Source organism: Pararge aegeria, chromosome 18 (assembly GCF_905163445.1).
Source record: "Pararge aegeria chromosome 18, ilParAegt1.1, whole genome shotgun sequence".
NCBI classification, from domain to species: Eukaryota; Metazoa; Arthropoda; class Insecta; order Lepidoptera; family Nymphalidae; genus Pararge; species Pararge aegeria.
This window is the reverse complement of record NC_053197.1, coordinates 16,788,595-16,804,182: the sequence shown is the minus strand read 5'-3', so window position 1 is coordinate 16,804,182 and position 15,588 is coordinate 16,788,595. Positions and strand designations below refer to the sequence as shown.

The following is a 15,588-nucleotide window of genomic DNA, read 5'->3' as shown; positions in this document are numbered from 1 at the left end:
AATTATAAAAATATCGTATAATGTATGCAAGACCACACAAATAGTAGGTATGCGTGTTTATTGACCGATAGTTCTGAGTTTAGTTTAACTTAAGGCGTGGTCATGGACAGAGTTAATTTTTCAGTTAATGGTGTTAAACATTCGGGTGTGTATTACAATTATTTTAATTCGATGATTTCTTTGGCGCAGTGGTTCTGGGTGGAAAAAAATAGAGCTGGTAGGATTAGCGACACTGAAACAAGTCTGTATGATTCATTTTACTTTGACGTGATATCGTTTCGATTAGAAAGCGTTGACACAATGCATATCTTATACCGTAGCTTTATTTCAAGATTTGCTTCCTTGCAATCGATCGCTATAAACTCTGTATCGCCAAAGTATGAATGAATGAATGAATACACTTTAATTGTACACCACAGAGAAAATTTACAGAGATACAAATACAACAGCACAATAAGGTAGAACGTATAATTTGGCGGCCTTACGCTAAATAGCGATCTCTTCCAGGCAACCAAAGGCATACAAGAAAATGTTATAAGAAATAAGTAGGTGGTACAACAAACATTAGTGAAATACACAAATGAAGAAAGTAAAATGTACCCAATGTCCAAATGAGTTGTAAATCCAGTTCTTCTGATTTAAGTTCAACTATCTTTGTCAAAATCCCAAGCTACAGAATTGTCGGCAACTTTGAGCTATAATACAATGCAAATAAGATAAATTACACCCCGCCGTTAAAGTATTATACCATACTACTTATTATATTACCATACTACTTGTACTAAGGCTACTGGTCTGGTCTAGTTGTGCCTATTATCTACCCTTTAGGTACGATGGCATCTAGAACTTGATCAGTGTGGTGTCTAATTACTGAGACATGCAATACTAATAAATAATAAACATGAACAATAAATAAATATATTACGACAGTACACACATCGTCATCTAGCCTCAAAGTCAGCGTAGCTTTTTTTATGGGTACTAAGATAAGTAATGAATAATTACAGATAAACACCCAGTCCCTGAAACACATTCATGTTTATCACACAAACATTTTACATTTGCGGGACTTGATTCCACGGCCTACATACTATACGTTACCCGATTAATTTTAACTGCCCTAATACAACATTAAACCCTCTGAGAAAGGAGACCTCTACCCAATAGGGGCACGTTGATGGACTGGTGATGATGATGATAGATAAGTGACATCTGCACATCGTTTGCGAAACGTACGTTAGCAATTTGAGAGATTGAGTACATGCTTTTATAATACAACTCCTAAGGTAATGTGTGCACAGCAAATACATAATCTAAAACAGTTAGAACACATTAAATAAATCGTGGTTACTGTATACTATTGATGAATTTTTTAACAACAAGCAGGCCACTCGCATCTCTCATAAGGTAGAAAATTCTAAAGATTTTTAAATTGTAAAATTCTAAATAAATAAATTCCTTTCAGTAGAATCTGCCTTCCAAACTGGTGGTTGAGTCACTACAAACAGACGGACTTGACGCTCCAAAAGTGCTTATAAACTAGGCTGAAGGGAAATAAATGGATTTTGAATTTTGATGATGATCCAACTAATATTATAAATGCGAAAGTTTGTATGGGTGGACGTTTGTTACGTTTTCACGCAGAAACCACTGAATCAATTTGACTGAATTTTGGAATGTCGAAATGTTATAATGATTAACAAATAGGCTGCTTTTTATTCCGGGAAAATGTACCGTTCCCGCAGGCAACAGTTGGTACTTAAATAAAGCATACGTTTACTTTGCTTTCAGTTGGTTCCGAGGAGAGATCCTCCACAACTCTCCTGGACTATCTCCGTCGTCACCTGGAGCTCCGCGGCACCAAATACAAATGTTTAGAAGCAGGTTGCGGCTCCTGCATCGTCAGTGCCGTCAAGTGCCATGGAGAAAAACCTCAAGGCATAAATTCGGTAGGATTCCCCAAAGATACGAAACTGCGAAAATCACGTTTATTAGTATTTTTTTTAAATTAAAGTAAACTAAAAATAAATTAAGTGCCCCATATTAAAATCCACTCACTGCACTCCACAAGCAAATTCAATACGCAATGTCTATAAAAGTATTTAACCATCATATAGATTTTATTAGAAACACTGACAATTACAATGAATTTAACAAAATATTAAAAAATACTTCATACAGTAATGCTTTTATTCTTTAATTATTTTTTAATTTTTTAGCATCCCGAGTAAAATCGATTTCCGTACCATACGACGTCTTATTATGTTTTTAAAATTCATAAAATTATTTTATTTAATTAAAGAAATATTATATTAAAAATGTAGCATGTATGTATTGTGCTCAATAATTTGAAATTGAAATCACCGCTTAAAGGGATATGCGGTGATTCCCTACTAATATTATAAATGTCAATGTAAGTTTGTTACGCTTTCACGCAAAAATTACTTAACCGATCCTCATGAAACTTAGTACACATATTCTTGGAAGTGTTAGAAGTAATATAGGATACTTTTTATCCCGACATTAAGCTCGGTTCCTTTGGGAGAGCTCATTAAGCTCGGTTCCTTTCTGACAAATTATAACCGATTTAAATAATTATTTTTGTACTATAGAGGTTATTATATGTGTTTTTATTTTACCCAAACTTTGTGTAGATCTGATTGTGGTTGGAGATAGAGGACATAACTCTTCATTTGAAGCTTAGCGATACTGAATACTTTAATTTTTTTTTACGACTACAACTAAATTTAATGCCACATCAAAAAACAAAATCAAACTCAGACGAAGTCGCGGGCAACAGCTAGAATATCATAAATTTACTATGTAGTAATAATTAGTACCTACATAATAAACTAATTTACATTAAGTTTATTATGTAGGTATTAATTATTGTGATACACTTTCTTTTTTTTTTTTGTTGGTTTCACGGTAATCGCTATTGCATGCTTAATTGCACACAATTGCGTTGATTTATTAGCAAGACAGTACTGTAAAATAATGCAACGCAAATTCATATCGAGGCTAATTATTGCATTACCGGATAAGATTTATGAATGAAATCCAAATTTCTATAACTTTTGTACAAGATTTGCTTGCTCGCAATAGACTCGTTTTCGAGTATTAAAGTCTGTATCGCTAAAGTAAAATAGGCCAATTTTTATTATCCCAAATACTGTACATCTGCTTTTATTTATTAAGACAAATTCAAAATTTAATTCAATATAAATAAGATACATTTTAAGAAATTCAAGAATTTTGATACTTCAAAATGACTCCTCGATTGCGAGCGTGCAAATTTTCTACACTAAGGCTATTAATAAATACATTTTTCCCATACAAACTTTCCTTTGCTATTCTGTACAATAGACCCACCATGACGCAAGCGGGCGCAAAATTTTATTTGTAGTTTTTTTTAAATTCGACTGGTAGTTTAAAACATTAGCGCGCTCCAAAAAAAAACTGCTTGACGTGAGTTGGACCTGTACCAATGATTTGTAGCAGCGCTTGCCGGGGAAGTTGTGCCGCCATGCTTATTTCTGCCGCTAAGCAACGTTACTGTGTCTGAAGTGTATAATTGCCGGTATAGTTACAGGCATATGAGGTTTAACACCTAAGATTTTAGAACACTATGTAGAACTCTCAGGCATGTAGATTTTCTCACGATGTTTTCCTTCATTGTCGAAGCAGATGATATTTTTAATTACTTAAAACGCACGTAACTTAGAAAAGTTGAAAGTGCGTGCTGCTATCACCGCACCGCAATAGTAATATACAGTCTATATTACGGTTTCTGTTTAGGAAGCAGCTGATAGAAAGACGGATCGACGGTGTAGGCTTATATTGTTTAGTTTGTCTTCTTAATAACTTCTACTTATTCTTATATTTATTGCTTTTCATGGTTGTACATAAAATGTAATACGCATCCAATTTAACTAGCTATTTAATCAGTCGGCCAGTTTCGAGTTTTTAGGAGACTAACGCTAAAATGATTTTTGTCTTTAAATAACATAGATAAAATAAAGTAGACAAAAGATAGATGAAATATAGTTTTTTTAATGTTTAAATTTATTTCAGTGCATGGTCTCAATAACATCATGCAAGGACTGGGAGATCACGACCATAGAGAAGGTGGGGAACCGACTGGACGGGTACCACCCGCTGCAGACCACGCTGGCGGCGAAAGGCGGCTCTCAGTGTGGCTACTGCTCGCCGGGCATGATCATGAATATATACAGGTATGATTCTAGTGACAGCCTTGTGCCTAGTGGTAAGAGCTTCAGTCTCCAGTTAAGGATTACCGAGTTCGATACCCTGCACGCATCTTTAACTTTTAGTTCATAATTTAAGAAATTTAAAAATTACTTGCTTTAACGGTATAGCAAAACGTAGTGAGGAAATCCGCATGCCTGAGAGTCCACGTAACTTTTTCAAAGATGTGAAGTCTAGCAATCCGCACTTGAAGAGCGTGATTGATAACGGCCAAAACCATAACATTCTAAGAGGAGAATTGGGATTGTATTTGCTTAATAAAATGGTTAAATCGTGAGTTATATTCGAAACCGAAGTTAAGGTATACTTTTATGACTAATAATTATTTAAGAACTTTTAGATCTGCCTCCGAATATTTGTTCGATTGAACTGAAGTTTAAGTACCGAATTTCACAGATTAGCCACTAATCAGCCACTTAAGTCCATTTTGTCTGTTTCCTACAAAGTTTTGTTAACTGCATCAGGAAATAAAATTCTATTACAATTTATTCATAAAAAAAAAAAATTTTGTAACTTGAAGGTCTAGAATATTATCCATTCTATGTCGATTTCACGTAAGCTCATAATTCCATCTAGTAGATAAGTATAATCTCTCGGCAGCACTGTTCTGACTGTTTGACCTCCGTTAATCTCTTCATATCGTATAGTTTTAACTTCCCACTGCTGGGTGCTTAAAGCCCACCACGCTAACCCAACATTTGATGGAGTACTCAGGGCTACTGAAGACAGCGCCACTCACGCATAAGGAGAAGGTGAAGTAAAAGGGGGAAAAAAAAGTAGCATAACCATATCACGACAATCGTGAGCTGGCACCTATTTAGAGCAAAACTCGCAAAACTTTGACAACATGTCAGAAGATAACTGAGTGCAAAACATATAAAAAAAAATATAAAAAACCCCACCAGGCTTTGATATGGGCTTTGGTATGGGTCGGTGGATTAGTTTACTTAAAAAGTCAGTTGATTATAGATCAAGTAATTATATTCATACCGCAGTATACATTAGGTTATTGAAAGTGAATTTTAATTTAACGTTTAAAATACACATGGTAACAAATAATGTGTCATGCATTTGACTTAACTTTTTAGTTATTTGAAAGAAAAACCACGCACAATGCGAGAAATAGAGCATGCGCTGGGAAGCAACTTATGCAGATGTACAGGATACCGACCTATATTAGAGGCGTTCAAGACATTCGCCTCAGACGCTCCCAAGCCGACTGACATATTGGATATCGAAGATTTGAAAATATGTAAGAAATCTGGGGAGTTATGTACAGGACTCAAATGTGAACATTCCGATTGGTGTATCGTTCCCAAAAAAGAAGTACTGTATATAAAACTCAGCGACGATAGAGACTGGTACAGAGTAAATACCCTTATCGATGTATTTAATCTATGGCAGGAAAAAGGCACGGGATCTTATATGCTAGTTAACGGAAACACAGGAAAAGGTATGTAGAAAACAACAACTCTTAGAGAATATTCTTTATTGGCAAACAAGCGTGGACTCATGCAACAACACTTTCATTTGCAAAGTTATACATGGAGCCGGCCAAGAGCGAGTGGAACTAGCACGCCAAGGTTTCCTTACCCTCTTAAATATTTATAAAAGCGACAACAGAAATACATAATCTGTGAAATACCACCTGTCTAAATATCACGGTCCATGATACAAGCTGGTGACAGACGAACGGAAAGCGGGGACTTAGTAATAGAGAACCCTTTTTTTTGGCGTCGTGGGATAACTGTATTGCTGCCTCCGACCCTTGGTCAGGATGGAGTTTATGTGGGTATATACCCAAACTATAAAACACAATAGCATGTCGCTCTTGTTGGCTTTGTTAGACGCCCGGAACCCGTTGTCCCAGCACAGATAGCATGGCTAGGAGACAATTATATCCCCGGGTAAAGGATCCAAATAATATATGTGTAATAATAAACGAGGTTAAACTTCTCCTGTTCCCTGTTTCCGCGCTTTAGCAGGTGTACACATTAATTATATAGTCGGGGGATATAATTTTTGTCCTGCCTGTGCTAGCCCTGCAGACGTCTACCGGACCCTCCTCCAATCGATTGCTGAGGCTCCCGCGCTAACGAGGAGAGGATCAGGATAGCTCGTAGAGAAGCTTGTGTAGTGACGGGTAGCTAGGTGGGAACAAAACCCTTAAAATTATGTTAATTTTTAACAATAGGTTGGCTTGACAGACATGCATGTTACTAGATTACAGTACGCTTGTCTAGAAAATATTCACTCTTGATTTGAAGGTACTCAAGGTAACCGTGGTAGGAAACACATTTGCCGGGAAGGCTTATTACATCTTAGCGCTAATACATATCGGAAACGTAGATACAAATTGTATACCGTAGACCTTTTAACAGCGAAACTTCTGAGTTTCTAATTAAGTTATTGTAACATCCGCATTTGGCATTCGATTGGCGCAGTGGTCAGTGACCCTTCTTTCTGAGTCCAAGGCTGTGGGTTACATTCCCGCAACTGGAATTTTTTTGTCTGATAAACCTGAATATTTTCCAGTGTCTGGATATTTATCTGTATCTTAAAAGTATTTATGTTTTTTTCAGGAGTATATCCAATATTGGAGTATCCCAAGCTATTAATAGATATCAGCAGCGTATTAGAGCTTCAAGGTTATTATATAGACCAAAACCTAGTTCTTGGAGGAGGAACCACATTAGTTGAAGTGCTACACATATTTAAAAAATTATCAAAAAACGAAGGTTTCAGGTATCTTGACGTATTGCATGATCATATAGAGAAAGTTGCTCATGTAACTGTCAGAAACGTAAGCATATATCATTTTTTCAATAATTATAATAATTTTACTTATTACCATAAAATGTACAGTACATTTTATCACTTAAAAATTTAAACCAGCATTGAAGAGTTTTGTAAGATGGCTCTTACAAAACTAATTTTATTCTATCAAGGAATTGTGTAAGTGAACAAAAATATTTGACATGATTTATCTAATTACCTATTGAAATAAGTTTTTATTATTAATCTTAATATTTGGACAACGATGTGAACGACAAAATATGTGTGAAACACGAAATCTTTGCATTTATATTGTGTACAATATGTTTTATAACTTCCACATTTTTTCTAAACAAAGAATTTGACTTATTGTCAGAAACCCAACTTATTACTACTGAAAAAGGGTAAAATAGAGTAACTTTATCTTCAAAATTAGTTTTATAATGCTTAGTTTAAGTTTGACAATTTGGTTTTACTAGACCTTCTTTAAATATTTGTATAATTATATATATATTGTAAATATTCATAACACAATATTAAAAAAAATATCGCGTCCCTCGAAAATAGGATCGAGATCAGCAGACAGGCAGGATAGTGTTTTTAAAGCACACTGAATGTCAGCTTTAGTATGTAATAAAATTAATTATATTAACTTACATAGGTATTTAGTTCATTGTGAATCAGTTACACATAGACCTTTTTGGTTTTAAATAAATGCAAGTTATTTTTTTTCTTTTTTAGTTGGCCACCGTGGCTGGCAATTTATTTCTGAAGAATCAACATTCAGATTTTAAGTCTGATATATTTCTTCTTTTTGAAACTGTTGGTGCAGAGGTGACTATAAGTAAGTTATTAAAACATCGTGAGAGAAACAACGATTTAGCACTTTACTATGAAAGTATAATTAATAACGTACAGGTTCCGTAATTTTGTCCGTAACACTTCAAAAGTAAATTTTCTAGCGGTAATTTATGCCTATCTGCAGAATACAATGCTTTGAATGCTGCGATTTTCCACTTTTATTAAATTAACTAGTGCTATACAAACCTTGTTATGCCATGATGGTTGAATGTTTTCACGTTGTCTGAGGTGTATATTTTCGTTAGTAGATGTTGCTATTTAGTTAGAGAAAAAGAGAATGATTGGTATTCAATTACGCGAATATGAATAAATATATTTTTCGTTCAATAAGGAAGGTAGTAGTTTTCATATCAATTTCATATAAGTAAGAGCAAACGAAGAAGGTTATACCTGGAGATGGGGAATAGCGATGCGGTACAGACTAAAGATAGTAACGAAACAAATAATCGCCAAAGCAAGCGGACGAAGTCGCGGGGTACCGCCAGGTGTCTAATAATTGCATATTGTTCATAGTGACAGGCCCTGAACAAAAAAAAGTATTAACAATGCAAGAATTCCTACTGGAAAATATGGCTGGTAAAATTATTCTCAACGTCCTGCTACCACCTTTAAGCAAAGAAAATAAAATTGCTACATTTAAGGTAAGCAAAACTTCTTATTCAATTTTTTTTACTAAACTACAAGTTCGTCCTTTAAATCACGGTAGTGACTATTAGGGGCTGAAAGTTATATAAAGCCAATACCCCTAATCGGTTTCTACGTGTCATCGTACCGGAATGCTAAACGCTTAATTTGGTCCTTATTACATTACAGTTGCATAAATAGTGATTAAGCACAATTTTCTTTAGCCGTTTTAGAGGCGTCTATTTTATCTAAGAATAAAGTGATCAATGTTAAAATCACTTACGTATTTTAATAAAAAAATTGTTGTGTGTATTTTTTTTTATTTTTGATGACCTTCCTGGCCAGAGGTGCGCTGTGGTCGTATGAGTGAAAGTTCTCGGATCCAAATTTGGGAATCTATAATATCTTCATTTTATGTGGCTTCGTCGGTTAGCTACGGCCGTCAAAGACGTGCTACTAAGCGATTTAGAGTTCCAATACGATTTCGCGAGGAAATCCATTTTGGGTATTCTAATAGGTCAGCCCATCTTAGACTGCAGCAACGACCAGGTGATATTGCAGTCAAGGGCTAACTTGTAGAGAATAAAAAACTACTAGTAGTTATCGGCTAATTCCATTATTCGTATTCCAGATAATGCCACGTTCCCAGAACGCCCATGCTTTAGTCCACGCCGGATTTCTCTACAAACTGGATGAAAAACACACAGTTATTAACAGCAGAATAGTATTCAGTGGTCTCTCTTCAACGATTACCCGTGCTTATGAAACGGAACTGTATTTAAAGGGCAAAGTTCTTTTTACGAATGAAACTCTGTTATCAGCAGTAGATGTATTGAAGAAGGAGCTCATGTTTGTCGATAATCTGCTTGATCCGCCAGTGGTGTATAAGTTACAAGTGTCCTTGGGGTTGTTCTATAAGGTATTTTTTTTTTATTATTAATTTTATGTGATTAACGACGGCCGCATTGCTAGAGCCGTTGTGCTTCCAGTTGATATATTTTAACAACATTTGGTTCCATTTTCTAACTAAATTATCGTTATCCAACTAAAGAACTTTTAAAAAAAATAACATACTTTCCCTTATATTATCAAAATTAAGCTTAATTTGCTATACTCCGCGAAAAGCATGAGAATCTGTGTGGTGCAATTTATAATTTCTTCAATCCTTATACCCCACACCAAACAGATCTTCGGCAATATACCCTCTACGCACGTTTCGCTCCGAAACCGGAGCATCATCAGATGTTGACTTTACAATGAATTATTGTTAAATAATTGTTAAAGAACATTGTAAAGTCAACATCTCCTGATGATGCTCCGGTTTCGGAGCGAAACGTGCGTAGAGGGTATATTGCCGAAGATCTGTTTGGTGTGGGGTATAAGGATTGAAGAAATTATAAATTGCACCACACAGATTCTCATGCTTTTCGCGGAGTATAGCAAATTAAGCTTAATTTTGATAATATATCATGGATTTCCGCAAAGTAACGCCTGCTTCTATCCAATACTTTCCCTTAGCCAATGCATACTACTTAGCTACTTTTAAAACTAAATCACATCTAAATACAGGAAATAGGCATAAATTAAGATGACCCAAGACTAGAACTAAGTATGGCAGTAAAACTATACAGGTTGAGGGTGCACTACTATTCAATAGTCTACCTTTTTTAACTTTTTTTGCAAGAAATCTTTTAAATCGTTCAAAAATAATTTATTTTACCACTAAAAGCTGTTATTAGTTTAAGCTGCTAGTTTTGTATCACACTAACTAGATATTACAACTTCTTTTATGTTAATTTTAATTTCTCATTGAGTGAAACTGTTTCTTTTGAGAATAAATGTCCTTAAACCTAATATCATAGATATTAGGTTTAAGGACATTTATTCTCAAAAACAACAACAGAAGCATGAGAATCTGTGTGGTGCAATTTATAATTTCTTCAATCCTTATACCCCACACCAAACAGATCTTCGGCAATATACCCTCTACGCACGTTTCGCTCCGAAACCGGAGCATCATCAGGAGATGTTGACTTTACAATGTTCTTTAACAATTATTTAACAATAATTCATTGTAAAGTCCTTAAACCTAATATCTAAGATATTAGGTTTAAGGACATAAAATACGTTGCATGCAAACAAATTTACTTGATTTCAGGGTCTTTTGGAGATATGTCCTCCGCACATCCTAAATCCAATTTACTGCTCTGGAGCCATCAAGCTTAGAGATGCCAGACCGGTGTCAAAAAGTCTTCAGGTGTTTGAGACTAATCCTACAGTCTGGCCTGTCAATGAACCTATACCAAAAATTGATGGCTTGGTAAATATAATTAATGTGAATACTGGTGATTATAGTAGTGCACAGTTCAAATCTAAGCTCGCAAAATGGGTGTAAAAGAATAAGCTTTGAAAAAATTAAATCATATAATTTCTTTTGTATGTGTTTTAACTTTATTTTTATTTTATTTTAGATACAATGCGCCGGAGAAGCAAAATATGTTGACGATACTCCATCTCTTCCGGGGGAAGTTTTCCTGGCGTTTGTTCTTGCTAAAATACCACTTGGCACTATACGTAAAATCGATCCCTCAATAGCTTTGGTAAGTTAGCAAGTAAGCTTCGATGTAACGGATTGCTAATAAATAAAAAAAAATGCATCTCATAACTTGTATATTGAATAAAATTTTATATATAGTTTGTACGGTATCTCTTGGATTGCAGAGTGAACCTGGTGTTATAGCATTCTACTCAGCAGCAGACATTCCAGGTGTTAATAGTTTCATACCAGCCCCTAATAAATTCAACTTACGAGACGAAGAATTATTCTGCAATGGTGAAGTTAAATACTACGATCAGCCTGTTGGTGTGATTGTCGCTGAATGTGAAAGTATTGCAAAAAAAGCAGCTACTTTAGTTCATATTGAATATGCAAATGTAAGGAAGCCTGTTCTGGATATAAAAATTAATAAAAACGATCCTAATAAATATTCTGAGTTCGTGAGATATCAAGCAACAGAAGTTGGGTCTGACACAACAAGAATAATAATAGCAGATGACACTATTTATTCACAATATGCTTTTACTATGGAAACTTTAACTTGCGTAGCGTACCCAACTGAAGAAGGAATAAAAATGATATCCGCGACGCAATGGATGGATTTGGTACAGCAAGCAACTTCCAGGGTTCTGCAACTAGATGAGAACAGGTAAATTATTTTTGTGATGGTATTATAGAAGTTACACAAGCGGTTCAAGTAGATCAATTAAAAGCTTTTTCTATCGTTAGATGGTGTATATAACATCTCAACTTATTTTAAGTGTGTAATTTAGAATTTGTTTAATTTAGATAAATAAAATATTTTTTCTTATAAGAGTTGACGTTTACGTCCGAAGACTTGGCGGTGGTTATGGCTACAAATTGACGAGGTCTGCACAAATAGCTGTGGCTTGTAGTTTGGTGGTCCATAAACTTAATCGTCCGTGTAGATTTAACAACGCACTTGACGTCAATATGAGGTCTACTGGAAAACGATTGCCTTGTTCTAGAAACTATGAAGTAAGTTGCAATAAGAAGCACATTTTTTTTTTATTAACCCAAATTGACTGATAATTAAGAAATGAGTAATTATATAAAAAAATTAAATATATACATTTTTACCACACTAAATAGTCTATGCCTCCATGGCCATTATTAATTATATCTCCAATATAATAGGTTCACGTAAACTCAAGAGGTGAAATACAATACATAAAAAATGACCTGTTCAGTGACAATGGTTATGTTTACAACGAACCTTTAATGCAATTTGGCATTGATGTTTACTACAATTGCTATAGAAAAGAACGCTGGGACCATACCGGGTATAATGCTACTACTGATACTGCTTCCAACAGCTGGGTTAGAGCTCCTGGTAAGACTATAAAGCCTCCAACTCATTGTTTTTATTTAATGGTTAGTAAATCAAGCCCTTTATATAAAAAAACATATTTTCTTTAGGTACAATTGAAGGCGTAGCAATGGCCGAGTTAGTAATGGAACGGATATCATATGAATTAAATTTAGATGCGCTTGAAGTTCGTATGGAAAATTTAGATAGAGTAGCACACAGTGACTTGATAGAATTAACAGATACATTGAAAAAGAACTCGCAATATGATGAACGAAAAAATGCAGTGGATGAATATAATAAAAACAATAGATGGAAAAAACGCGGTTTAAGATTTTGTTGGCTAAGATGGCCGACGTCTGGTTTTCAGAATTTTGAAATAAACATGTCCGTTTATGTTGATGATGGTACTGTGTCCATAACGCATGGTGGCATTGAAATGGGTCAAGGAATTAATACTAAAGCTATACAAATAGCTGCATACTTTCTGGGATTACCTGTGGATAAGGTTCAGGTAAAACCTAATGATACTATGATTGCTCCTAACTGTATAGCCTCTGGAGCTAGTGTAACTTCTCAAAATGTAGGAATTGGCGTACGAAGGTGTTGTGAACAGCTTTTACAAAGACTTGCCCCCATACGCAACCAAATGAATAATCCAGTTTGGCGGGACTTAATAAAAGAAGCATATAGGCAACAGGTTGATTTGCAAGCGCATTATTATACTAACATAAACGACTCGCAGCAATACGACGTTTATGGAGTTACATTAGCTGAAGTTGAGATAGATGTTTTAACAGGAGAGCATACTATACTAAGAGTTGATTTAATTGAAGACGCTGGTCGTAGTGTCAATCCTGAAGTAGATCTTGGCCAAGTAAGTAATTTTAACTTTTAATAAATTCTTTGTAATTTTTGCTACGATTAGATTTTTTTCTTCTGCGAAAACGAATATGGAATAAACTCCAACTCCTCTTTCTTAGTTTCTTGATTATTTATATTGGTTATATTTCTATTTAAATTAAATATATTTTTTTTATTGTTATGTTTTTGTATACGATATATATACATAAATTGGATTTCATTCTATTTAGATTGAAGGTGCTTTTATTTTTGGTGTTGGCTACTGGACGAGCGAACATTTAGTTTACCACCCTGAAACTGGAGAGTTACTTACCAATCGTACTTGGGAATATTGGATCCCACAAGCTCTAGATATTCCAGAAGACTTCAGAGTCTACTTTAGGAGGCGATCCTTTAGTAATGAAGCCATTCTTGGGGCCAAAGGTAATTGTGATATTTATAATAAGTATCTAGTAATAATAAACAAATAGTTTTGTACACCATTAAAAAGTACATTCCATTTCCCAACAACACAAGCACACAAGCATAAAAGGCTAGAAAAAAAAGGCCTATTGACACTCAACAAATAGCCTTACAGTAAATTATTACAGGATCTAAGGCATCTTGAAGCGGTGATAGCCCAGTGGGTAGGACTTGGACCTCAGTTTCGGGGGAGACGTGTTGAATTCCGCACCTCTAACTTTTCTAAGTTATGTGCGTTTTAAGTTTATGAAATATTATCAGTTAGTTATTAATATTTTAAGTTTTAATTAAAATACTTGCTTCAACGCTAAAGGAAAACATCGTGAGTAAATCTGCATACATGTGAGTTCTCCATAATGTTCTAAAGGGTGTGAAGTCCACTAATCTGCACTGGGCCAGCATGGTGGACCCCTTCTCATTGTGGAAATAGACCCGTGCACTGTAGTGGGTCGGTAATGGTTTATATGAAATGCGAAAATTATTTTATCGCATTTGTCATATTAGGTAAGGATACAGAACATTACGAATAGTGCACCCGAGCGAAGACACTGGGTGAGCTTGTCAAGAAATATCGCCCTGTTATAGTGATATTTGACGGCCGATTGTCGCAGTGGGTAGCGACCCTGCTTTTTGAGTCCAAGGCTGTGGGTTTGACTCCCACATCTGAAAAATGTTTGTGTGATTAATATTAATGTTTTTCGGTCTCCGGGTGTTTATCTGCATCTTATAAGTATTTATAATTCATAAAAAAATATTCTTCAGTCTTCTTAGTATCCACTAGCAGTCCCTCGCGACTTCGTCCGCGAATTAGTGAATTTAAAAAAATAACCATATGTTTTCGCGGACTGTTTTTTAGAGTTTGGCACCAAACAGATCTTCGGCAATTTCTTCGGCGTTTTGCTTCGATACCGGAGCATCCTCAGGAAAAGTTGCCTTTAAAATGAATAATTATAACAATGTTTGACGTGGAGTATAAAAATTGAAGAAATTATAAGTAACACCAAACAGATTCTCCTGCTTTTCGTGGAGTATATTGTCGTTGTGTACTGTCGTAGTATATTTATTATTAAGTGGTTAAAAAATTTAAGGAAGTAAAAATAAATGTATATACGTGTTAAATACATTTTATGTGTATATATTTTCAAATGACTTAATATTTGTTATTGTTCATAGCAACGGGAGAGCCGGCTACGTGTATGGGCATCGCTATTGCTTTCGCTCTGAGAGAAGCGATATCCTTGGCGCGGCTTGATTCAGGAATACCTTCTACCCAGTGGTTCCAGATAGGTATTTTTTTAAAATTCAGAATAGCAATGATAAAGTATTTTAGGGAAGGCTTGCCTAGAAGTCGGTGGAAATATTTTTGGGGTAGCTCATAGTTGCGTTACTCAATAAAATCTGTACTATTATTATAAATTCGACAGTATGACTGATGTCTGCGTGTCTTCGTGAAATTTTGCATAGAAATTCTTGCATCCTGGAGACGGCCATAGTATACTTGCTAGACTCCAGGACCCTAGCCGTTTTGGGATATATAATACGTATTTTATCCCGGGTATATAAAGGGTACCTGCAGGAATTTTAAATACCCGAAATAAATATGAAGAAGTCACGGGCAGCAACTAGTATGATTTATTTTTGGATTTAAACATTGATGCCTTTAGACTTTGAGTATCTCATTCTACGCAGATTTATTAAAAAACAAAATTAGGCCATAAGATTAAATACCTACTTACAAAAAATCATTTTTTTTTTCCAGATGGACCATTCACCGTGGAGAGAATTTGTGTAGCGTGTGAGACAAATTCAAAAGACTACAAATTTTATTAGAAAGAAGTAATTCACT

General features: G+C 35.0%; 2 protein-coding genes across 2 annotated transcripts in view; one reads left to right on the top strand and one right to left on the bottom strand.

Annotated features, from left to right (window-relative positions):
• LOC120631672 (xanthine dehydrogenase-like) overlaps window positions 1–15,588 on the top strand; it is a 169,171-nt gene that overhangs the window by 54,196 nt on the left and 99,387 nt on the right. Inside the window, exons 6-9 of the mRNA XM_039901340.1 lie at window positions 1,792–1,949; window positions 4,075–4,235; window positions 5,358–5,722; window positions 6,852–7,076. Of these exons, the coding sequence (XP_039757274.1) occupies window positions 1,792–1,949; window positions 4,075–4,235; window positions 5,358–5,722; window positions 6,852–7,076 (909 nt within the window). The remainder of the gene's footprint in view (window positions 1–1,791; window positions 1,950–4,074; window positions 4,236–5,357; window positions 5,723–6,851; window positions 7,077–15,588) is intronic.
• Window positions 1–15,588, bottom strand: part of LOC120631675 (indole-3-acetaldehyde oxidase-like) — a 57,418-nt gene that overhangs the window by 11,109 nt on the left and 30,721 nt on the right. The window contains exon 6 of the mRNA XM_039901344.1: window positions 12,320–12,323. Coding sequence (XP_039757278.1) covers window positions 12,320–12,323 — 4 coding nt within the window. The remainder of the gene's footprint in view (window positions 1–12,319; window positions 12,324–15,588) is intronic.